At 37.4% G+C, this 25,253-nt stretch overlaps 3 protein-coding genes and 1 long non-coding RNA gene across 5 annotated transcripts; 2 read left to right on the top strand and 2 right to left on the bottom strand.

The window, feature by feature from the left end:
* The first annotated feature begins 6,401 nt into the window (after positions 1–6,401).
* Positions 6,402–8,679, top strand: LOC110861149. The gene is made up of 5 exons (XM_022110257.2): positions 6,402–6,561; positions 6,654–6,716; positions 6,791–8,117; positions 8,209–8,354; positions 8,452–8,679. Exons 2-5 carry the CDS (start codon positions 6,672–6,674, stop codon positions 8,560–8,562), a joined length of 1,629 nt encoding a protein of 542 aa, XP_021965949.1. The 5' UTR covers positions 6,402–6,561; positions 6,654–6,671; the 3' UTR covers positions 8,563–8,679.
* Positions 8,680–8,783: 104 nt separating this feature from the next.
* LOC110861222 (RCC1 and BTB domain-containing protein 1) lies at positions 8,784–11,694 on the bottom strand. Its single transcript, XM_022110330.2, has 8 exons — positions 11,343–11,694; positions 10,532–10,932; positions 10,406–10,474; positions 9,695–10,045; positions 9,508–9,632; positions 9,331–9,437; positions 9,085–9,222; positions 8,784–9,010 (listed from the first exon to the last, which is right to left on the bottom strand). The coding sequence occupies exons 1-7, from the start codon at positions 11,575–11,577 to the stop codon at positions 9,161–9,163; spliced, it is 1,350 nt and encodes a 449-aa protein (XP_021966022.2). The 5' UTR covers positions 11,578–11,694; the 3' UTR covers positions 8,784–9,010; positions 9,085–9,160.
* Positions 11,695–14,098: 2,404 nt separating this feature from the next.
* Positions 14,099–15,216, bottom strand: LOC118432984. Of its 2 annotated transcripts, none has more exons than XM_035844475.1 (2): positions 14,974–15,216; positions 14,099–14,832 (listed from the first exon to the last, which is right to left on the bottom strand). In XM_035844475.1, the coding sequence occupies exons 1-2, from the start codon at positions 15,041–15,043 to the stop codon at positions 14,315–14,317; spliced, it is 588 nt and encodes a 195-aa protein (XP_035700368.1). In that variant the 5' UTR covers positions 15,044–15,216; the 3' UTR covers positions 14,099–14,314. The 2 variants fall into 2 exon arrangements, with proteins under 2 accessions (XP_035700368.1, XP_035700367.1); XM_035844474.1 differs by having other exon boundaries at positions 14,099–14,835; positions 14,974–15,213.
* Positions 15,217–22,764: 7,548 nt separating this feature from the next.
* On the top strand, positions 22,765–24,348 carry LOC110861181. Its single transcript, XR_002549031.2, has 2 exons — positions 22,765–22,822; positions 22,894–24,348. It is a non-coding gene; the product is annotated as an uncharacterized LOC110861181 (long non-coding RNA).
* Positions 24,349–25,253: the final 905 nt, after the last annotated feature.

Here is a 25,253-nt window from a genome sequence, read left to right as displayed (position 1 = left end):
GTAAGTGATTTCATCACGACAAAAAAGCTATTTATTTATTAGTATATAAATACATGCTTAGAATTCAACAAAGCTACTTTCCTAACAAGAATTGTGTTAAGTGATTGAAGCTTGGCACGAATACATAGCTGCTAATATTAATTAACTTCAGTAAATGAAAAGGGAAATAACATACATATGTACGTGGATAATGCTTTTCCAGTTGTTGTATTTTACTGATCTACAGTGCTGGCCACCAAATTACGACACCTCATATTTGTTTATTATTTTGTCAACATGTAGGCCAAAAAATCTAAAATTTTCAGAAAATGAAGATTTTATCTTTGGGGTATGTAAAACAATTCACTTGTTTCTGACAATAATGTATCTTCAGAATTAAAAGCAAAATTTCAATTTTGAGGTTGGACACGAAATTACGACACTTAATATCGGTCACGCTTCAAAAATTGTTTTGAAATTTTTTAGAAAACTTAACCATGTGCGGATTTTTTATTATGAAACTACAACCCATATTACGTATTATAATGCATACTGAGTTTGTGGGTTTTCAGTTTCAAGTATTTATAGAACAATTAAATAGAAATCCACTTTAGTCATTAATGGGAGTGTCAAAATCGATGTCTTATGGGAAAATGGCAAAAACTTAAATCAAATTTCTTTCGCCATTGGAAGGCCTCGATATGTAGTACAAAGTTACCAGGAATTGTGTTAATATTACGGCGTCCAGTTGAACAAAAGCGGAAAGTGTTTACAAATGAAGCATGAATTGAAGGGCTTCTCTATTTCATTATCCAAATTCCTGTAGCTTCTTGGCAACCATTTAGAAGGAAAATGGTTTTTATATTATTCACACATATTTCTTAGTTCACTGTACTTCAAATGAATCCCAAACAAAATTTCGAACTGGGCCCAAATGGAGATCAGATCATATGTATGTAAATATGTAAGCGGTGATCAGATTCTTGTTTAGCTATCATGACTTTGTTACATATGAGTATGTAAAGTAATCTATTTATCTACTTATGTAGCTTCAGTGAAACTTGACTCTATAAATTACAAAGAAATATAACTGTAAGTGCAACTGGTTCTAAATTTTACGGCAGAAAACGGTTCACAATTCATGTTCTCCGTTCTCGTATTTAGAATTTAACTTCAAAAGCATGTCTGACATTTATGTAACATGAACTTAAACTGGGAAGTATGTATGTACATATGGATGCATATATTTAAAGTCCAGCAATTAAGGTTCACTACTTAATGACTTAATTTAAACCCAGTTTTCTCACACATATAAACTTTTAATTTGACAACCAAGTAATTACAATAATTTTAAATTTATCTTATTCTTTAAATCAAAACTGAGTTTATAATTCTACCTTCGAATCCTGTTAAATAAATATGCAAAATTTAATTATTGATTTCACGAAACTATAAATTTTCCTATTTAACGCAACAATCGCCGTGTGAGTCAGAAATTCGGACAAAAACACGACCCACGCAAACCCCAAGGCGGCCGACCAAATAATAAAAGGTGGTAGCAATACGTCAATCTCAATTCCACCTAAGTCTCCCTTATCTCCCAACATATTGACCCTACCGGTAACCCAAAGTTGTTGTACCAACCCTGGAATACTTCCGGACTCGTTGCCCGCCTTAATTTTAAATTTATTCTGCACCAAAAGCCTAACTTGTCCCGCCACGTGAGAATTTCTCCTCCACCAGGAATGAATCCCTGATTCCACTAATGCCCCAAAGTGGCGGGAAAAGATGCCATATACCCCATTATAATACGCGATCCAAGGCATTTTTAAACTTATCGGGTTCGGGGTATCGTTCTCCAGTTGGATAAATTTTGCCCCAAAATGGTTCAAAAAGTTGGAAAATGAGGCAATATCTGGTTTTACACTGATCACGGCAAATTTATTTCCCAACTCGACACTTCCCTCGCTGCTAGAACAATTCCAGGCGTGTGGGTTCGCACAAGTCTCAACTTTCCCCAGGCGGGAAATATTTTCCGCTATTTCTACCCCCTTATAAAACGCGGGGACGAATATGGTGCGTCTTAGGAGTGCAGAGGCGATACTATGCAATCCCTCAGCATTAAGGGTCTCGAGAAGGTCGCGACAAACAAATTCCAGCGGTGCTCTGGGAACCTTATTAGGAAGAGAAACGAAGTAAGTCGTCGTAATCAAGGGTATTTCGCTGCGTAGTAGATCGCTCAAATTTTTTGGAACGTCTGGTTTCGGGGTTGACGTCATACACGAGAAGAGCTCCCCCTTGTAGGCGAAACCTAGAAATAGAGAGACCATGGTCCATCCAGCGATGGGGGGAAAGCAGATGCTCGGAAGCAATTTAAAATTTGGTTTCGACCAAAATAGTAGGTCCGACTGATCAAGAAGACTTCCCAGAAACCAGAGCAGCGCTCGTGTCCCTCTCCCTAACAAGAGAAACAATAGAAGCGCTAAACTTGATCCAATTACGAGAATTAGGAGCCATATTCCAACGTCGAAAGGCAACAGGATAGCGCTCAAGTTCGCCTTCGTCACGGTTTCCTTAGGTTCGAGAAACACCGAAAACGTGTAACTTTCCGTCCGCATGCCATACTTGATCCAGGCGAAGGAGAAAGACATTCTGCATCCGACAAGGTACTTAATCCTTTTGGAGAATGGCATTGTTTCTGCGATGATATAGCCTACAGTGTCCGGGACCATTTTAGGTTTTAGGGTGGCTGAGACATTCTTCCGAGAAAGGAAGGATGATTTGACACAGTCGTTGACCGAAAATCGATGCATTCTTGCTACCCGGTCACTAGGCGTGTAGAATGAGCAGAAATCTTCTTTGTGCCATTGGTGCGTGTACCCCGTGCAAATTTTGGACCCGGCAAGGTTTGAATTTAATATTTCCCAGGTAATGATAAGTTCCCGGGATGAGGAAAATCCAGATATTTGGGAACCAACGAGATCATGATAACTTCCATGATTTCCTTTAACCCATCGAAGCAAGTTAGTCTCTCCGCCAGTAACATCGCTGTTAAATACTCCAAAAACAGCGGTCGTAGAAATGTGAGAAACTATGGGAAATTTCAAAATGGGATTTTTGCCCAGGTTGGTATCTTCGAAAAATATGAAGTGCGGGTTCACCCAGGAATCGAGGACTTGTTGAATAGCGAAAAAAATTTGAAAAGATGGATCGCCAGAAGGTAACCAGTATGAAAATAGTTGTACAACAGTGCACACATTATGGCGCGAAGGTATTTCTTGATAAGTAACGTCACTCTGATAAGTGGACAGGATTTCTTGCATGCCAGCACTTCGCTGATGATACATAGTAACGATTGTTTTATTAATATGGGTTAAGACTACGGGAGGTCGTTGTTTTGATGTCGGGAATTCGGTTGGATAAATATCTGGACCTATTCTACCCGCTACGTCAAACCGGGTAAAGTCGGTCCTTATGTGAAAAGTACAGTGGGAAAAATAGGCCGGGATGGGAATACAATGACACGGCGGGAATGAGAATTTAGTAAGAAATGCGTAAAGGAAAACAAATTTTTGCGAATTTTTCCACCGCATTTTGAGCTTTAGCAAGCAGTGGAACACAAAGATATACATCCAAAGCAGATAATGCGTGTAGTGAAGAAATACGAGCGAAGGACAAAAATACTTAAGTAGTGCACACACTCAATTTTGGCGAAAGTTCTGCACAAAGTTTTTCCTGTTGTGTGGATATGAAGAATTTGAAAGAAAACAGGATGTGCTTTGTAAACTGAAGAATTAACTTATGAGTAAAACAAGTAAATGCATAATTATAATAGCACATAGGTATATTTACTCCCGGTTCCTATGATAATAAAGGAAACACTAATTTGGATAATTGCTCTGGTGGACCACGCCCATGGTGTAAGGTTTAGTTCAAACATACAAGTCTGCATGCATGTACACTCTTAACAATGTGATAGTCACGCAGGTTTGATTTGCAGGTATTAAAGCTACTACCAGGCTACCACTTGGCATGAAAATAATATCAGTCTGTAAAAATTTGCTACTGACAAGTTAAAACTTTCATACCGAGCTATCACTCCACGGAGTTATGTATGTATGTACGTATTCAACAATAAACGTAGGGAATGCCCCCGCTTGCTGGTATTTCAATACTGGATTTGAGTGTAGGTACATGCGTCACTAGTCAAGAAGGAATTATTTACATACATATACTTAAGTACATACATACATAGTCAACTCATAAGTTCTCGCAGAAATACTTATGTTTGATAAATCACATCTAGTGTTATAGCTATTTGCTTGAAATTTTCATGGATGAGCAGGGCCAATAGTTAAACCCTTGGACCATGAACTATTCAAAAACCACTTTCAACAATGCTCTGCTCCTGAGCATAGTTCAAAAATTGTCCAAAACTGGCTCCGGAAAAAATTTTCTTATTTTATTTCGTCCCAATAGTTGCCCTCAGTATCTACCGGCCTTAATCCCCTGGATTATGGCTTCTGATGAATTTAGAGATGCAAGTCTGTTTTAAGTCTAAACAAGCTTGAAAAGCCAGAAGTCATCCTTTCTGAAAGCCTTGAACGTTTTTCAAATGAAAACGGTGTGTGCTGCCATCGGGCTGTTGTCGTGGCTAGTGTTGCCGGTGAGTTATAAATGAGTTGAGATGAGTTGGCCTTAAATGCACTATAACTTTTCATCAGCTTACGCAAAATTTAATATTTAAGCATTTTTGGATTCCCAGATAAATTTGGGTTGGAATGGTACAAGTTTCAAATAACTACAAAAATTTCTACCTTTATAATTTTAGGCTAAACTTTAAATGAGTTTTAAATGAGTTTTAAACTCATTTAAAACTCATTTAACTTTGGCCTCAAATTTAAAAAAATCGAAATTTTTCGGTTATTTGAAACTTGTACCATTCCAACCCAAATTTATCTGGGAATCCAAAAATGCTTAAATATTAAATTTTGCGTAAGCTGATGAAAAGTTATAGTGCATTTAAGGCCAACTCATCTCAACTCATTTAAAACTCACCGGCAACACGACTCGTGGCGACCTTTGTCTAATGTATATACAAGCCCGTAGGGGAAATTTTGAAAAATAAGTTATATTTTCTATATAATAATATTAATACCTTGTTCACCTAGAAAATTTCTAACAAATAGCTCCAATACTTTGTTATGTAACCAGTGAAATACTTGTGCGGGAACTTATAACCCTACTGTGTAGATATTATTATGTATTCCATATGGCGGATCTCATAACGTAGCATGACACTTATCACGAAAGACTATATCTATTGTATTCCCACACGATACTTACATATGAGTGTAATTATACACACGTCCCCATAATTGTTTGTTCAATGCTTAATCGAACCAACTCCTAAATTTAGCAAGTTATTTATTTTATGTATGCACTTATCAAAGAAGATTCCTTTAGATAAGTATGCACATAACGTGTCAATTTATGTGTAAACATGATAATCAAATACAAATTCAGCTTTCAACCTTTTAACCACGTAATGGAAAATTTACGTAAATTTCTGGAAATAACGTGACAAATTAAAAACTTCTTGCATAGTTACTTGCAATAGTTACATACATCATGCAATTATTATGTGATAATCACATCCCGATAACAAAACTTTCGCTACAATGCATGTATGAAACAAGAGACAAGTTCTATGCAAGTTATAATTTCGACTTATGTATATATGTATAGTCATGGATAGTACTTATGTAATCACCATGTCTGTCGGTATGTTGATGCAGAAAAGCTTACCCGAATTAACTTGAAAATTGTATAAAACATACTGGTACTTTAGAAATCACATTCGGAGCGTAGTCAAGCGTTCAAGTCAAGCGGTGGGGATCATATTATTAATACGATCAGAAAGAGAAAGTTCGGAATGGTCAATCTTGCGATGAGCAAGTCAAAATTTATCACGAAACTACACTTAACAATAGGGTACCGCTACTTTTCTAAATATGTATTTATGCATGCATGTAATTCTATTTTTTCTTTTAAAACGAATTAAAATTTAAATGAAAACATCGACATAAATTATGAATTTGTCAGCATATTTCAAATAATAAAGGGTTCATATTTCCATGTGTTTAAAATCAGTGGCGGCGGAAGCCATGCATGCAGACATCTGGGAATATTAATATTGTAGGCTTGTAGGGGTGGAAGGGGTTTATATACTTATGTACATATCATGCATGGTTAGATCAGACATCGAATTACCGTGAGACATTGTCCCCCTGTCTCAACACTTCTGCAGGCAATGTTTGAAATTTTGAAATGTTAAAAACTAAAAATCTTGCTAAAAAATCTTACTAAAATGCGACGCCCATGTGCGACAACTTTCATGAACGTTGAGTTGAGTCGAGCGGCAAATTAATTTTGATTCAGGAGACATGTGTTCTCACTACAACGTGCAAAAACCAATTCCTTCCCGTTGGATTAAATTCAAGAAAACCTGAATATTAAATTGTAAATCTACTCCAAACATTGGTAACGTGTCTGAGAATATTATTTACATAAATTATACAGGTTTGTAATGCTATTATTCACGAAACATTAAATTAAAGTGGATAATTTAATTGAATAAGTCTTAATTTAAGAATTTAATTTTAATTTTACAGTAATTAACCTCAAGAGCGATGGAACCTCAGCCTCAATGGGAGATCGCCCTAAATAATCCGATCGTAATAAATAATCCAATTACACAATTTTAAAACGAATTTGAAACCAGCATAATAAATATTTCTAAAATTTTCAGATTTTGTCCAACATCCTACAACAGACCTCTGCCCCATTGAAAACGTGTCGACTCGTCTCTCACTTTTGGAACGACGTGGTCCTCTCCCTCCCAAATACGAGACTCGCGTTAAAGCTGACCCGCAAAAATCCATTCGCCGACGAAAATCAAAACCTGTTCCAATTCGACAGCGAAGATGACGACGACGACGAGGACATTGACCCCGGTCCCGTTCCCTTTCAGACGCTCTGCTTCACATTAGATGAGCGACTCACGAAACGAATCAGCGCCACGTGCAAGTCTTCTTTGCGAGGAATTTCCGTCCACCCGACAACCACGATCGACTTCTTTGCCTCCAAGCTGCTCCACGTTTGCGACAAGTTTAGCCATCGTATCCAAATTCTAGAGTTTTCCCTCTATTCGGAAGAATGCTTACCACCGATTTACCTAATTTTGAAGAACAGCTGTCCAAATTTGACCCAGTTACTAATTAGTGTTACCCGACGTGCGACGTTGACTACGTACAATCCTTCGGAATTACTGTTCCCACCGATGCAACCAAAACAAAACTTGACCATGTTCGCGGTCAGTGTCCCCCGGAATCTGGCAAACTATTCGGTTCTTCCCCATTTTACTCAGCTGGTAGTCAACGCTGCCCCAAATTTAAAAGAGGTCACCCTTCCGTTCGGATTTTGTCCAGATTTCGCCCCTACTAATCGACTCGATTCATTAACCATTGGGCAAGATTACTTTTGGCCGACGGAAGTCGACAAACTTTCAGGCGTGTCGAAAATCTTGGACCAAGTCGGTGATCAACTGGTCACTCTGCGTCTTGGAAAAGCTGGAATGACAATGACCGATCGTTTTGAAATCGTCTTGCCTGGAAGAAAGATGTCCAAATTACGAACGTTTCGGAATCAGATGGTCGACGTTTTTCGGTGCGACGACCTCTTCAAAAACATCGCGGGGACGATGCCCTGTCTGACCATGGTGGAACTTGGGGAAGCGTTTAAAGCGTCGAATCGTTTGGATGAAATTTTGCAGGATCTCTCCAATTCGAGACAGATCGTGGGCACCGTGACGAATCTGGTGCTTATCGGGGTGTACGATCCGAACCTGTTGGAGGGATTGTGGCCTGTGTTTCCGAACGTGGGCAAGTTACAGGTGAATTCCTTTTACGGGACGAAACTTTCTTGGTTGACGGTTTCTTGTACGGAGTTGGGCGTCGTGCTGACAACGTGTGGGGGATGGAGGGGGTTGAAACATCTGATTTTGGGCGTGTCCTCGTATCCACGGAATGTTGCGGATATCATTGGGGATCTGTTGGATAATAAGGATTTGTTTAAAGGTGAGTTCAAATTCATAGATATAAAGTAATTACAATATCTTGAAAAGTAATTTGTCCAAAATTTATGTACTTTTGATAATTGAAATTTCAGGAAAATTGAAAACGTTGAAAATTAAGCTTTTGAAGTGCATGTATTATCCGAGTAGCCACGACTTGACCACAGACGAGATGAACCTGTTTAAGAAACTTCTTATGGAAATGGTTGAAATGGATGAGGTCACTATTTTCTTCCTTCATGTGAGTGAAAATTTACAGATAAGTATTTATTGATTTATTAATTAATGCCGATAAACTCGTGTTACATTATTGAGTGCAATTTATTTTAATTTTCCAGTTTGGCGTAGAATCTCGGAGACAGATTAAGGATTTCATGGTGTCCAACAAAATGGAGGTGTCCAAGTTTAAGATGTTTCAAGGGGGAGAGACGTGTCGTGTTTGGGATTGACTTTTGGACTTAGCGACGACTTCCATGGCATCATTTACATATTTCAAAGTTTGAAGAATTTCCTGTTCTGTATTTCTTGCAAATTAGTTAATAAATATTTAACAAATTGTAGTGCAATTTTCCATGAATTTCATTTTCCATGAGAGTTAATTGTCGTTTGTGCGATTTTACGCCATTAATTGGTTGCAAAACCTTGATTGGGCTAATTAAATAGCAGTTATTAATTCATTATTCCTTAGTCATGTCATATTTATTCTAAAATAATACAATCGTTTTTTTTAATTTCTCAACTATAAACTATGCATCATTAGCGCTGGAGCAGTGCAACCGCCACTTTATTGAGGGCATCCTGTCCAATCAACGCAATCAGCTCTTGAGGCGACAAATTGTTCAAGTTTAACTGGTTTCGATAATCCACAATGAATTTGAGCACTTGTCCCTCCAAAATCTAAAAGAAATATTTACAAAATCAAAAATTACGTACGTATGGAATCAATAAAGTAAAACAGATCACGTATCTACCAGAGCATTCGCGGAGGAAGCGTTTCGAACGAGGAAGAAAGCATTTCCCAGGTTAATCCTACGGATCAGAATCTTCTCACATTCTCGAGCAAGGTTGGTGGCGCAATAAGAGTCCGCTAACTTCATGAGGTCTAAGGACTAAATTAATAGGAATCAAACATTAACTAAAGTCATACTTACATCAGCTCGTGGTGCAAAAAATTCAACTTATTTACATAAGTGCACAAAAAATCGAAGTCGCCTTACCAAAAATGCTTTCGTACTCGGCCTCCGCGAAGGTGACCCTGCCGTGGTACAGGTAGAAGAGGAAGGCCTCAAAAGTGACGTATTTTGTGACCTTGATGTCAATCTCGCTGTAAAATTCAGACCCAAAAAAATCATTACAATTATAAAAGATATGTATTTCTTTTTTAAAAGTCTCACGATCCTGCAGTTTCCTTCCATTCGGTGCTAAACATGTTCGCAAAATAATCACTTTTTGACGCCAATACCAACTTATGCGCAGTGATGGTTTTCCCCTCCACGGAAAATGTGACGTCCACATCGTTCTGTGAAGTTAACAATTAAAACATTACTAATTTTTCCTCCCCCAAAATTTATTTACGGTAACCTTGTTCCTCCACAAGTTGGAAATTTCCTGATCCAACGCTTCCTTCCACACTGGACTGGTGCTTGGCGACCCAATAGTTCGGTGACTTTTTTGACAAAGCTCGGCAAAATATTCGTCCACTGAGGCAGCTTTTAGAGACGGCCACTTCTTCGTCGTCAAATCCCAGGCGAGACGGGTGCCATTCTTCCACTCGATAACCACAACGTTCCCCGTCCAACAGGTTTCAATGTCTTGGACGTTTTCGAACTCATTCGTCGTCACCCATAGCGGATTCCAGTTGGGTGCCGTGCAGCAAAAGTAAAGCGTTCCGTCTGCAGTTAACGCGTAAGTGCACCCCTTTGTCGCGACAAGCTGTTTCAAGTAAATAGCAAGTTACTAAAAATTCTTATAATTACTTGACTCTGGAAATTTATTTCAAAATTATGAAAGACAGGTTTGTAGAGCAGGTCATTGTTAATTTTTTAAAAATATACCCTGCAGATTTTGACAGTTTTTAAAGGCGGAGAGGTTAAGGAGCTTTCATAAAAACTGTAACTAATCGAAAGTGGCTTAAGAAGGTCACCTCCATTCTTCTACTAATCAACTTAATGACTACAAATTTGTCGTCCAGAATTTTAAAATAAATTCCCAGATCATAGAAATAAATGAAAATCTGTTGATTTTGTAATAAGTCATCGAGTCTTGGAATTTTTTGTACGTTATTTCAATCACCTTTTTAACCGGGGTGCTGCAAATGTCCGATTTTGTTGGCGAACCTGCATCCAACTTCCATTGAAATATCTGTAAATATACAATTTCAAAATTAAATAAAACACCAAGGTTTCTTTTCGCTCTTACCTCTCCATCCTCACTTAACGCAAAGGTCATACCACCAACCCCGCACACGATGCTGATAAGCTCCTTGTTGTCAAATTTTGCACACGGAATAAAAATTGGCGAGTCCGTGTCCCAGCTGATCGCGCCCCAATGAATGACATCTCCATCCCCGGTTAACGCCACGACGCGACCTTCGTGCAGTTCTGAGAGGGCGACTTGCACCACTTTCTCGGCTGCCGTGTACGTCACGATTTCCGGGTGACTGATAAAGTTTGGATCCGGACAGGTTTTTGAAACCGGGCGGAAGCGACCTAACTGCTCATAAATATTTTTATGGATTTTTGTCAAGGTGAAATTACTGCACCACGAGTAAAGTTGTCCGTCCTCCGTTATTGCGAGGTTGATTGATCCAGTAACCAATTCTACAAAAAATTGCAAATTTGTAATTTGCACAATTTTTAAGGTGTAAAACTGGATGACATGCCACCAAAATGGCTAAAATCAACCTATTTTAATGATTTTTTAGCTGCCGGAATCTATTTCAAAATTCTGGACTACAAATTTGTACTCAGTAAGTTAATTAATGGAATTGGGTTGAGTTTTTATTTTTTTTTAATTTTTAGACCAGTTTCGATGAGTTAGAATTTTTCTGAAGACTTCTTAACCTTGAAATGTCCTCGTTCAAAAACTGGAATTTATATTTTTAGGACATTGGCAACGACTTTTGTGCTAAATATTTGTCGTCCAGAATTTTAAATTAATTCCCAGAGCAAAAGAATAATTAAAAATGTGCTTATTGTGAGTTAGCGAAAATTTTTATTGCAACCTTTACCTTTGACTTGGACGTGACAAAGTTCAGGAATTTTTGCAATTTGGTACAGACCGTCTTCCTCACGGAGGAAGGAAAACGTTTCGTCCGCCGAGGTGACGACGAAGGCTTCCTTTTCGTTGGCGACATGTGCCAACTTCACCAACTTTAAAATTTCTTCTCCTTCGGGTCCCACGTCGCGAAATATTTTCCAAATCTTCAACTTTTCCTGGGGAATGATGGCAGGGGACGGCTCCATTTTAGCTGCAGGTCACTTATCAACTAAATCAAGTGATAAGAATGAAAATGGGAAGGTAGCAATGTAATGATGAGAAAACGGTTAATTTCAAATTTTTAATCAGCAGCAAAGACAAGCGCGTGGAGATCAGAAAAGAAATATTCGAGCCGGGCGGCTGCAAACTGCATGACTTGGAGAAATTGAGACAAAAAATGCGTAACCATGGCCTCGATGACTTAGGACAAAAATTGTCGTCAAATTTTTAATCATTTCTCTCGGGAATTACTGAGGGTAGCCCCCATCCGTGAAAACGATTTTGATCTTTAATATCTTTGGCGCTAGTAGAAATTTTGAATTGAAATTTTTACAATTTGTTCACCTTATAGTCAGCATTATGGGTGCAAAATTTCAATTTGCTAGTCTAAATGGCGCCAGAGATATATGCATATGAAAAAATAGTTGTGTTCTAAAACACTCCAAAACTGCATAAATTTTAAGTTAAAGAATATTTTTAAAACCTTCTAGAACTATGAATTGTTGATGGAATTTGATGTGGGTGGTAGAGGTGAGTCGAGCAGCGATTTTCAATAGCTCGGCTCGCTCAAGCTCGACTCGAAAAAAGCTCGGCTTGCTCAAGCTCGACTCAGGAAAAGCTCGAGAAAGCTCGGCTCGCTCGAGCTCGACTCGAACAAAGCTCGGCTTGCTCAAGCTCGACTCAGGAAAAGCTCGAGAAAGCTCGGCTCGCTCGAGCTCGACTCGAAAAAAGCTCGGCTCGCTCAAGCTCGACTCAGGAAAAGCTCGAAAAAGCTCGGCTCGCTCAGCTCAGTTGAACCGAACCGTGCACGATCAAATTCGGCTGAATTGAGCATTTTTTGTGACATAGATGCATACATACTATAATACATACTAAATTTTGAATTAATATTTATAGTTTAATTAAAGAACAAGACGCAAAAATGTAGAACTTTTGTTTTCCTACTGGATATATAACAATTTGACTTCAATTAGTGATTGACATCAACCAAAAAATAAATTGTCAAACCAACGGTTTGCAGTTGATGCATACATTTTAAACCGTATGTGATTCACTTTTTGTGAGTGCAGTTTAAATATTATTGTGAAGAGAGAAAAAGTATGTTTAAACTACACGGATATAAATTTCTCACTTCACCTTACTTGAAATTTTAGAAAATAACGAGCTTTAGAAAAAGCTCGGCTCGCTCGAGCTCGACTTAGGAAAAGCTCTAAAAGCTCGGCTCGCTCAAGCTCGGTTCAGAAAAAGCTCGGCTCGCTCGAGCTCGACTCAGGAAAAGCTCGAAAAAGCTCGGCTCGCTCAGGCTCGGTTGAGCCGAGCCGAGCCCGAGCAAGCTCGGCTCAACTGAGCATTTGGCTCACCTCTAGACTGGGTGGTATGAAAATTTTTGGCATCTATGTGGCTTTCATACATAACTCAAAATTTCCCAAATTTTTTTAAATTCATTCCATACCAGGTGGTTTGTACAAAAAAAGCGTGAATAAAGTTTATTTCTCTGTTAAATGGAATTTTATAAATCACAATAGTTGAAATGTGTTCATGTTTATTATTTTAGTAGTTAGAGGAGACATTACTGATGGTAATGCAAACAGATTTTGTACTACAAATGTTTAATTTCGTGTAATGGAGGTACTTCGGAAAAATTAGCGAAATTTTGACAAATTGGGGGCTGTTATAATTTTTACTCTGAAACTCTACCCGGTTATTTTTTTATCAAAATTTAAACTGCATTGTGTACTACGGACATGGGGTCACACAATTTGCTATTTCCTAATATTTCTAGCCTATCAGCAACTGTTCCATGTCCTTTCATAGGGTAATTTATGTCTGGAACAAAAAAAGTCATCATTGTTTTACTTTGGGGTTAGTTGAAGGTCTGCTTTTTACACTAGAGAATTGAAATTTTGCACCCATAATGCTGACTATAAGGTGAACAAATTGTAAAAATTTCAATTCAAAATTTCTACTAGCGCCAAAGATATTAAAGGTCAAAAACGTTTTCACGGATGTCAGCTACCCTCCGTATTTGCTGATTCTGTACGATACATTTATAGTCAGCACGTTGATTAATAGAATAGCGGTAAGTTTTTGGTAGATAGGTTCGAATAGTTTCGATAATTTTTCTGAAGGCATTTTTCTTTAAGAATGCGTTTTATAAATATTTCACAGGAAAAAATCCCTGGTGAGAAATATAAACTTATAGCATGCATTGAGCTTATAGAACGGAAATTTTTCGTCCCACGGAGATTTTTAGTCTGAAATAGACGAAACTGGCTAGGAATCCTAGCCAATATAATGTCCTCAGAATCCATGCATTCTTCTTCAAACTTAAATAAAGTCAAATTACGGTCAAGTACAAAAAAATATTTTGCATATTTATTTATATGTACATAGATCTATGATAAAGCACTTGTAAATTCATAATAAATTGTAATGATTTTGCAAATTGTTAATTACAAAATTTTGTTAATAACAAAATTATAAAATAAATTCGATAAATATTTCTACTCAATCTTGTTGACAAGGCTTTTAATATTTAAATTCTCATAATTAGCAATTTCTTAAATCTGAAATTGTAGATTATAAAAATAACAAAGAGATAATTATCTCAGAACGTCAATTTTTTATTTTTTGCTACATACATATCTACGTACAGGCATTATTTAAATCCTATTAAATTTTAATACATCCGACTTTTTGCACCTTATTCCAAATTTCCAATGATTAAGTTATTAATGACGACGCAATTCTAAAAATCACTTCGGGATTATTAAATCCCTCCCCGCATAAGAATTTGACGCTTTTACAACAATCCTCCCACGTCATGCGGAGATCGCACCCATTCGTGTAGCACAATTCTAGCGCCATCGCCGTACAAGATTCCCGCCCTTCTTCAAACGTTACAGGAGACGGTGTTCTGTCGCAGTAATAGCTGAATTTTCGGTATTGCTGATACCCGCTGCAAATTTCGGAGCGGTCCTCCACCGGACAAATGTTAACCGCAACGCCACACGAGTATGACGTGTGACCAAATCGCGTCGCCAGACAGAGGTCGATGTATCCTCGACATCTGCACTTGTTTCGGGCCATTTGCTCTGGTGGGGTCAAAGGTCGCGTGCAGATGCACTGTAGCTGCTGGTAATTGTCGTAATCGTAGCTGATCCCAAATCCTGGGGGGCAGGAGTCAAATGGGAAGTGGCATGGTTGGTTGACGAAAGGTTGAGGACAATATCCGGTCGGGGCTACTATTGAAATATGCAAAATATGTTGCAAATTATTTTTAGAAAATTTGCTCCAAATTATTTTTCAAAAAGTTACATTGCATCAGTATTCGAATTTCAAACGAGTATATATTTAAAAGAGAAGCTCGAATATTTGCAAACCTTGTCCTGTAACGAGATTCAAAATGATGGGGGAAATAATCCCCAGAGAAATTAAGTCCCTCAATGGCATCGCTTGAGAACAATACGCAACTTATTTGTCAGGTATGACTTATTAGTAATTGTTTGATGGAACTAAATTCATAGATGTAAAAACGTCATATAGAAGAGCGGAACACAACTTTGATTGATACCTGTCACTTGGAACGCTTGGAACCTCTACGCAACTCTTTCTCATCAAAAATGTGTAAAGCATGAATAGCAAGTAATGCTATTTGCATAATTTATACATGAATAACGTGTTTACATGATAACGGCAAGGTTCACATGTGAACACGTAGGTCGGCGGATCGAATGGGACCACTCTAAATAATATGTGGATAAAAGTGTGACTATGTATGTGACACGAAATTTAGGATTTATCGCATTCCTAAACATTTATTGTTGGTAATACATATTTGCTTGTGGTTATGTATGCACATTTGTCTGACTTCACTTGCTTCCAAGCTGGGATGGGTAAATAAATGTTATATAGTGATTAATTCTCTGAATACTTTGAAATTTATTAATATGACTTAATTTAATTACCTTAATTTAATTAACTAACCTAATAATGTGGTGACGTGGTGTTACCCTCAGGATTAAATCGGTAGTCCACCGTTGTCGTGAGATAATTCCGCAGCAATTATTCATTCCAATTGTCCAAACTTTGACTTTCATTGCATTAATTTCGTTGCAAGTGTGCACATTAATTTGTGTACATGATTTTGTCAATGATTTGTTTGCCTTTTATTGCAAGAATTAGAGTGGAATCAATTAAACTCGATACATATTTATGTATCAGGTCCCAATGCCGAGACAAAAATTGTATTGAGGACACGATTAATTAAATCAAGTTATTAATTTGCATCGTCCTTATCACACTTTTATATACAAGGAAGTGCATTAATAAGGGAAGTATCAGTAATAAGAATCAAGGAGTCTCTGCATATGTAAATGTTTAGTACAAAGCAAGATTTGATGGCAAATTAAGTAATTAATACAGCATTATTTGGATCATTACTGCTACAACTTAGGACTCATATATGTAGATATGTACGCATTTATTAAAGGATTAATTGTTTGAATTACCTTTGAATATTGAGTTCAACGCTTGCCTGAAATCAAACCCTGATGCCAAAAGTTTCGAACAGTGCATTATTAACACAAACCTTGCCAAATTTTTAATAAACTTATAATTTTGTTTGATTCTAATTGGTGAGTCTTTTAAATCTTAAATGAAATTCATTTCATTGGGTTATCATGATTCTCAGACATTCAAAACGCCTTCTTCGCCGCGCTGCTCACAACCAACATTGAAATGGACTGTTTCGCGCAAAAATCCTGCAAAACTAGAGGGGTCAAGCGATCCACGAAATTATTTCCAAACTCCACCCTCAATCTTCGAAATGACTTTAGCATCATTCTTTTCCCGCGAGAATTACCTTTTCGTCCGCCTCGGATCTTTTCCCACAACCTTCTTAACAAATTATCCCCCAAAATATAGACCCTCGCGGCCCCCGTAAAAGTTAAAGTGTTAAACACCACGACATCCACGTAAACAACGACGTAAATCGGTAATTCCGAAAAATCCAGTTGATCGTGCAGTTTGACTAGCGCGAAACAGCTGGCAATCTGCAATACCGGCAAGACAAACGAATTCGTTGGCAGGACCCTCGTTTTCACCGCGGCGTTCAAAATTTTCTCCAATACTTGCAATTTTCTGTATACTGTTAGCTTTGGATTTTCACAATTCGCTGCGATGTCGCATTCCAAGACGAGAAAGGCGATGCCTGTAAGAAGGACGTCCATGTTGTAGAATGTTCCCCCAATGAAACATTTTGATAGGAGGAGACCGTCCGTGACTGCCAAGTTGAGACGCACCAGGATTTGGGGTAGCGTAAGATTCGTTGTGAACGTTGAGCAATATGGAGATGACCTGGGGAGCATGATGGAGCCAATTAGTGGCGCTGTACAAGGAGCAAAGAAGACGAGTGCGGCAAACCCGAGCGGAAGTACGAAGTACGTCAGGTGCATCATTGCATAGAAGATATGCAAGACCCTGGTGAGAATGAGGGTGGTACGATTTTCTAGGTAGAAAAAATGGATTTTTTGAAGTATCAAATAAACCTAAGGATCTATTTTCATGGAAAACATTAAATAAACCCTCCAAACGAATTTAAAAAAGTAGCGTCAGAGCGATCCAAGTTTCCTTTAAAAAGATCCCATATCTCATGACAATTATGTATCTTTAACCCTTGACCTCGATCTCAGGGTCATGAGGTCAAAAATATTAACGTCCATGAAATCGCCGTAAAATTTCCTTTAAAATGACACCCCATATGACAATTATGCAATTCTTGACCTCTGACCTCGTCGCCAAGGTCACGAGGTCAAAAATATTAACATCTTTGAAATCTCCGTCAAATTTCCTTTAAAATGATACCACATATGAAAATTAAAGTCAAATTTAATCTTGACCACACCCCCTGGCGCTGTTGGGTGTGGTCCGATTGACCCCATTTTCGAACTCGACCGAGAACTAAAAATTAGAAGCACAATGGCGAAAACGGGGTTTGATTATGTTGACTCGTTCTGGAGATATCCTGCTTACGGACAGACGGACGGACAAAACGATCACAATAAGTAGCTGACGCTACTTAATAATTCGTGCCCATTTAAATATAATTGTAAATTAAAAATTGTTACTAAACTACCCACCTTCCACCTCACTATTAGCAATCAGATTCACCAATGCCTCCGCTGTGGGGTCCACCTCCCAATCCCACCACATTCCGACACATGCTGCATAAACCATGAGGAGAAAGCAGGCCTGCGTCTTCTCCTGAATTCCCATCTCTGTCAAACCGATCGAGCCTAATTGTGCCATCAAATAGATTGTCGTAACAAGTAGGAATACTCGCACATTTATGATCACACTTGCACTTTCTTTTACGATCTGATTCTTCTCCTTGTCCCATTTGTAGTACAGACAGCTAACCAAACTGGCAAGCTTGCAGCGACTCCTTAACCGTTGGATCACCACGGCTCGGAATGATTTCCTGGAAATTTTCATTTTGGAAATTTTTGATCAGGAGAAAAGTTTAGTAGTAAAAGTATGACTATTCAAATGTAAATATGTACATGTCTAGGCTTAAATATTTCCAGTCCCAATAAAACTGGAAATATACTGTGTTCTGGAAAGCTCGTGAAAGCAAAAATGGTTCAGAAGTGTACCAAACATACGTACGTTGTTAAGCAGAATTGATGGTGTTCCAGACAAGCTCAAAATTTAAGCATTGTCAACGATTAGTTCGTCGTTAGATTGATATAATAATATATATTTTACGATCAATAATTACATAATGATATTTAATCGACAATACTATTCATTATTCAGAGAGTCTAAATTATCTAACAATTGTACATAGATATGTAAGTGTTTATTTGTATTGGAAGGAATATTTTCCGGCGATTTATTATGTATGTATGTACATATTTGGAAATTATTTAAGTAAGCTACAAGAAACGATGAGAAACTGAAATGCGGAACTACGAAGAAATTCGTCCGAGATACAGATCAATAATTAATTAACCGAAATTGAGTAATTAATACTGCAATTATTTTGGGAAGGAGAACTGCACTAGTTGCCTCCATCAGATTTCTATGCATATTGTATAAATTGCAGTGCCGCATGAGTGACAAGATCATATGCTGGGGCATATCATGCCTTATTGATTGCCTTATTTCCACACCTACTAAAGACTCTCAAAAGGATTTTAAACGGCCTGCATTTTTTCTTTTAAATCTTTACAATAAAATAAAATTCTCAGGACATTATCAAAAGCCCATTTTTGATAAGCTGAATCTGATAAAGCAACTTCCTGTGTTCATTTTTATCGTAACCGTGAAAGGGAAATGGCAGGGCTGGTGCTAGCAATCTAATAAAGGCTTCGAAATCGGATAATGGCAAGCAGCGAGGCTTTCCCGTCGCTTGTATAATTAATTATAAACATATACCACGAGACATAGAGATCCCGGATAGATCAATAATTAATTTCGCGGAATTGGTAATTCTTAGAAATACATTAATAATGCAATTGTGTATAATTATTTACGTTCAGATACATACACCGATACAATTATTTTGGAGTCGAATCAAAGCATAGATTTTTTCACGAGTTGGTAGGACAAATCTGTAATTAAGGTCGAATTCAAACTTCATGCATAATATGGACGCCTGATCATGGTTCATGACCATGATAAATCATTTTAATATTCATGACTTATATAAGCTGTAACTTTCTACGTCGCATGCATTGTTGGCACATTTGTAAATTTATATAGATAATGTTATAACATGGTTTTTCAATGATTCAGCTTTTGATATGGGAGTCTACCCGACATGGAGAACATAAAATCAAGTACAACAAAAGCACAAGTTAGTTTGACAAGATTACTCCTGTCTTACGTATAGTTTCATATATGAAGAACTGGGATGGGCTAATTGCTGACTCAACAAAGTAGTCGAATTACATTAAATACGATTGATACAATTTCGATGTATTTATAGTTAATTATCTTAATTTTAAGTGGTCTCCAAATTATTTGTAATCTTGGAGAGGTCAATCGTTTATCAGCTAACGGGTTTTGGGGACAGAAAATTATTATTGGAAATCCATTTCGATTTTCAAAATTTTAGTGGCAAGTTCTATTAATTGATAAAGGTTGACGCCCATTCCCAGCTTCAAGTAGGGTGGCTGCAAGGAAGTTGGTAATTTAAACCTCGTACGAATTTAGCTAAAAATATACTCTAAATATGATTTACGCTGTGTGGTATTTATTGCCGGGAACTATATAACCGTGAATAGCCTAATCCCTCCAAATCCAGAGTAAAACAGTAACGGTCTCATCCCGCGTAATTTGCATCGCATATATTTCCCCGAAATGCCACCCCTAATTCCCGCTGAGGTGTTACGCCTGTTCAAAAATTCTACCGGCATCTCAAGCAATCTATGGCCGTAGGGCAACGTGAGATCCACAAAAAACAAAATCGTTCCCGAAAGGGTTAGAAACGAGAAATAAATCGGCATCGGAAGGACGTCGTACAGTGTATCAAACAATTGAGTGCACGTTGACGTTTTTTTTAATTACGATATGATACCGTGTACTTAGAGCTTCTATACTTCGCATGCATTTGTATAAACTCATAGCCGAATAATTCCGCGTCGCCGATTTTTAAGGTCACCGAAAGGTCAAAGGTCAGAATTTTTTTAGCGATTCAAAAAAAGTGCTCAAAAATAAAACTTCAGGGATAATTTTTTTTGGACTTTCTAATATTTTTTATTGGAAACCACAAAGCCTTACGAAGAAAATCAGCTATCGTACGACCGTGTACGATTTTTTTGACGCCCACAGGAATTTTTCGCCAAAAACGGTTTTGAGGCCTAAAATCGTGATCGAGGCGAAACTGAACTGTATGAAATATACAAAAACATACATGCACTTTCTACATGCTTTGTATATTTCAATTCTTTTAATTTCGCCGCGGTCACGATTTTAGGCCTCAAAACCGTTTTTGGCGAAAAATTCCTGTGGGCGTCAAAAAGATCGTAGATTTTCGTTCGGTAGCTCATTTTCTTCGTAAGGCCTTGTGGTATCCAATAAAAAATATTAGAAAGTCCAAAAAAATTATCCCTGAAGTTTTATTTTTGGGCCCTTTTTTTGAATTGCTAAAAAAATTCTGACCTTTGACCTTTCGGTGACCTTAAAAATCGGCGACGCGGAATTATTCGGCTATGAGTTTATACAAATGCCTGCGAAGTATAGAAGCTCTAAGTACTGTAAAGAACCCGATTATTTAGGTATCACGTTGTCTTGTGTGAAAGTGATTGACTCACTTTCTGTTGCAATTTTTAATTGCAACATAGTTAAAAAGTGCATTCCTGTCTAACACACGATAGTGTATCATACAGTATGCACATTTTTTTTCTCTTCCTTCAGGTTTAGCTCATATACTAAATTATCTCTCTCCTAGGTGTCATTTTATACCTATATGTAAGCATATTCCACCAATACAAATTGCTCGTACACCAGAGGCTTGCCTCAGTTGCACGAGACAATTTTTCTGGTTCCCGTGACCCCTCTTATAGATATATATAGGATAACGATAATATCCGTATATTTCCATACTCTGTTAGGAATTAGACTTTACAAAATCCATCTACCTATATTAAAATTTTGTCAAATTATGCTCAAATTTGTTAGCATAAGTACTCCGTATTGTCAAATATCGGGTTATATTGGTTAAGTGGTTTATTTTACCAATTAGTTTAATTTACCAACTCTGTTAAAATAACACTACCTTTAAAATCACTAATAATTGTAAACAACAATAATGCAGACCGCTAAATTAAATCTCACATTTAATTTTGGACCGGGGCCCGGTATAAGAAAGTCGGATATTGTAAAGAACCCGATTATTTAGGTATCACGTTGTCTTGTGTGAAAGTGATTGACTCACTTTCTGTTGCAATTTTTAATTGCAACATCTACTCTGTAAAGATGTGATCTTGGCCAACATCCTGATTGAAAAACTGGTTCTTTAGATCTGCAACTCTCACTATCTCCATTTCGTAGTTGTGTTAGTGCTCAATGATTACTATGTCAAAAAGGCAACTCTTACAATTCTTACAACTCTTACCACCCAATAACCGGTTAGACATATAAGTAGACTAAATAGGTATACGTATATAAGTAAGAACAAGAGTGACCATCGACAGCGAGTCGACTGCCTGTATCTTGATACGTGCAATAAAACCTGTCCTGACTTTGTCTCACCAAATCTCACCTTGCCTCCAAGACGCAATTTATTTCCATGTACAACAACGACGACGATCGACTTGTTCATCATCTCTTCCCCCCCTAGAATGATTAAAAACAGACTTTACAAGAAAACCGGTAGTTCATTACGTAATTGTGCAAGTGAGTTAAATGACTCAAAACGCTATAAAGAGAAGAAGAAGCAAATTAACTATGTGACCGTGCAAAAATTTGTGAAATCTACGAGGTGGGGTCACACAGCTTACAAACTAACCAAAAAACCTCTCATGTCACAAAAAAATATCGATGACCGTCTGAAATTTGGAGAACTCCTTCAGAAAAGTGGCCATTTGAGTGAAAAAAGACTTGGTGAAGAATTGCGCAGTCACATCCTTTGGACTGACGAATCTATTATTGAGCTATATCCAAAATTGAACCAACAAAATGTTCGTTACAGGACAGAAAACAAATCGGATGTACCATCAAGAGTAGTCCCAAAATTCGGGCTTAAAGTTATGGTAGCGGGTGGATTTTGTGCACGTGGCGTGACTCCTCTACATATCATACCAAAAGGCCAAACAGTCAATGCAAAGTATTATATGGAAAAAATATTACCTATCTATTTCGATAGCATGGGGAACAAGGAAATATTTCCGAATGAAAGAAAAATAGTTTTCATGCAGGATGGTGCTACAGCCCATACAGCAAAAGCGAGTTTGAGTCTCATCAAGACGCAAGTTTCAACGGTCTGGAGCAAGGGGGTGTGGCCCGGAAACAGCCCAGATTTGAATCCCCTGGAGAACCTGTGGTCCATACTTAAGGAAAATGTATACAAAGAACCACAACCCCGGACGAGGGAAGAGCTAGTAAAAAAAGTTCAAGATGTATGGAATTCGATTCCCACAGACACATTGGAAAAATTAGCACAGAGCCTTAAACAAAGAGTTGAGGGCATGGTTAAAGTAAATGGTAACAAGACCAAATACTAAGGTAAATATGTCGAACATTTTTTGTAAGTATCACGGGTAGTTTTTTTTATACTAGCCTTCACTTTTTTATAGGAAAAATGGGATCGGACTTTATTAACACCCTTTATATTAGTTGCATATCTAGACATAGTTAAAAAGTGCATTCCTGTCTAACACACGATAGTGTATCATACAGTATGCACATTTTTTTTCTCTTCCTTCAGGTTTAGCTCATATACTAAATTATCTCTCTCCTAGGTGTCATTTTATACCTATATGTAAGCATATTCCACCAATACAAATTGCTCGTACACCAGAGGCTTGCCTCAGTTGCACGAGACAATTTTTCTGGTTCCCGTGACCCCTCTTATAGATATATATAGGATAACGATAATATCCGTATATTTCCATACTCTGTTAGGAATTAGACTTTACAAAATCCATCTACCTATATTAAAATTTTGTCAAATTATGCTCAAATTTGTTAGCATAAGTACTCCGTATTGTCAAATATCGGGTTATATTGGTTAAGTGGTTTATTTTACCAATTAGTTTAATTTACCAACTCTGTTAAAATAACACTACCTTTAAAATCACTAATAATTGTAAACAACAATAATGCAGACCGCTAAATTAAATCTCACATTTAATTTTGGACCGGGGCCCGGTATAAGAAAGTCGGATATTGTAAAGAACCCGATTATTTAGGTATCACGTTGTCTTGTGTGAAAGTGATTGACTCACTTTCTGTTGCAATTTTTAATTGCAACATCTACTCTGTAAAGATGTGATCTTGGCCAACATCCTGATTGAAAAACTGGTTCTTTAGATCTGCAACTCTCACTATCTCCATTTCGTAGTTGTGTTAGTGCTCAATGATTACTATGTCAAAAAGGCAACTCTTACAATTCTTACAACTCTTACCACCCAATAACCGGTTAGACATATAAGTAGACTAAATAGGTATACGTATATAAGTAAGAACAAGAGTGACCATCGACAGCGAGTCGACTGCCTGTATCTTGATACGTGCAATAAAACCTGTCCTGACTTTGTCTCACCAAATCTCACCTTGCCTCCAAGACGCAATTTATTTCCATGTACAACAACGACGACGATCGACTTGTTCATCATCTCTTCCCCCCCTAGCCGACGATGTGGGGTCTCTGTGTGAACCACCGGAGTGGGACATAACAGTACACGGCATCATATCGTAATTAAAAAAATGTCAACGTGCACTCAATTGTTTGATACACTGTGTAATGTAGTGTAATGTAGGCCTCAATCAGTGAAAGACAAATTTTGTCATAATTTCAGACATTCGACAGTCGACAGATAACGTTAGCTAAATTCTACATAATTTGCAGTTTTATCCAGCACAACCGAAATAAGTTAATGCATTTATTATTTCGGAGTAATTCTTAATTATTGACGATTTTCTTATTCTATCTACATGTTTATATGCGCACGATGGATTAGAATTTGGAAAATGAATTTCCAAATTCAATATGCATTAATAGTATTTTCAATAAATAGTTGCCAATTTCAGCTTGTCTATATTATTTTAGTCTTATGCATACATGCATCAAATTGTCATGAAGGACTCAGTTAACCTGAAATAATTAGCGTCGAAAAATTTGCAGATGTTTGGTTAACGACATGTATCGGAGAAATTGAAAACGAAATTGAAAACTTTCCTCATTTTCCGGAGACTAAATTCGACTATTAGCCAAAAACTGTGACATTTTGCAGTCATCCAATATTTCACGATGCACATAAACCAGTATAACTTTTTCGTAATCGTCGTACCTATTCTAATTTATCTATGTATTATATTAGTACCCCCGCCGAAACAACTCGTTCGTCATATTTCGACAAGCAGAGATTAGGGAAGTGCGCCTAGCGGATGAGACTGGTCGAAAAACGCCGTGTGGCTTCGTACGCGGATTTAAAAACACAATTTTTTCTTGAATCTTTAGACAAACTTATGTTGACTTAAAAACACATGATGTATTACTTTAAATAATGCCTGCAACTTTTATAGGTCAAATTCAAAGTGGGCACTTTGCATACAATTTTTCAAAAAATATGCTCGAAACTAAACTCATATGGCTGACCAGAATCGAATTTAGCCGAATTTTCAAATGGCCGGTTTTCTTTTCAGTCAAGGGTCAGGAAGTCTGATATGGCTTCAAATTAAAAGTGACAAGCAAGTTTATCAAAAAATTCGGGGATTTGTCAGAAAATAAATGACCCTGAATTCTTCACTATAAATGATCCCAGTGACCAAAATACGTACGCAAAAAACTGGATAAAATGAATTTTGGAATCTATGGCCATTGGTCATCATCTTCTGCAGAAAATTATTTTTTGGCTGGACGTAACTTGCTGTCAAGAAGTCAAAATTCCTAAAAAATTGCCAAAAAGTTAAAAAAAATTTGATTTTTTTGCCG

Source organism: Folsomia candida, unplaced genomic scaffold, assembly GCF_002217175.1.
Source record: "Folsomia candida strain VU population unplaced genomic scaffold, ASM221717v1 Fcan01_Sc038, whole genome shotgun sequence".
Taxonomy (NCBI): domain Eukaryota; kingdom Metazoa; phylum Arthropoda; class Collembola; order Entomobryomorpha; family Isotomidae; genus Folsomia; species Folsomia candida.
The sequence above is the reverse complement of the archived record's forward strand: the minus strand, read 5'-3'. Positions and strand labels throughout refer to the sequence as shown.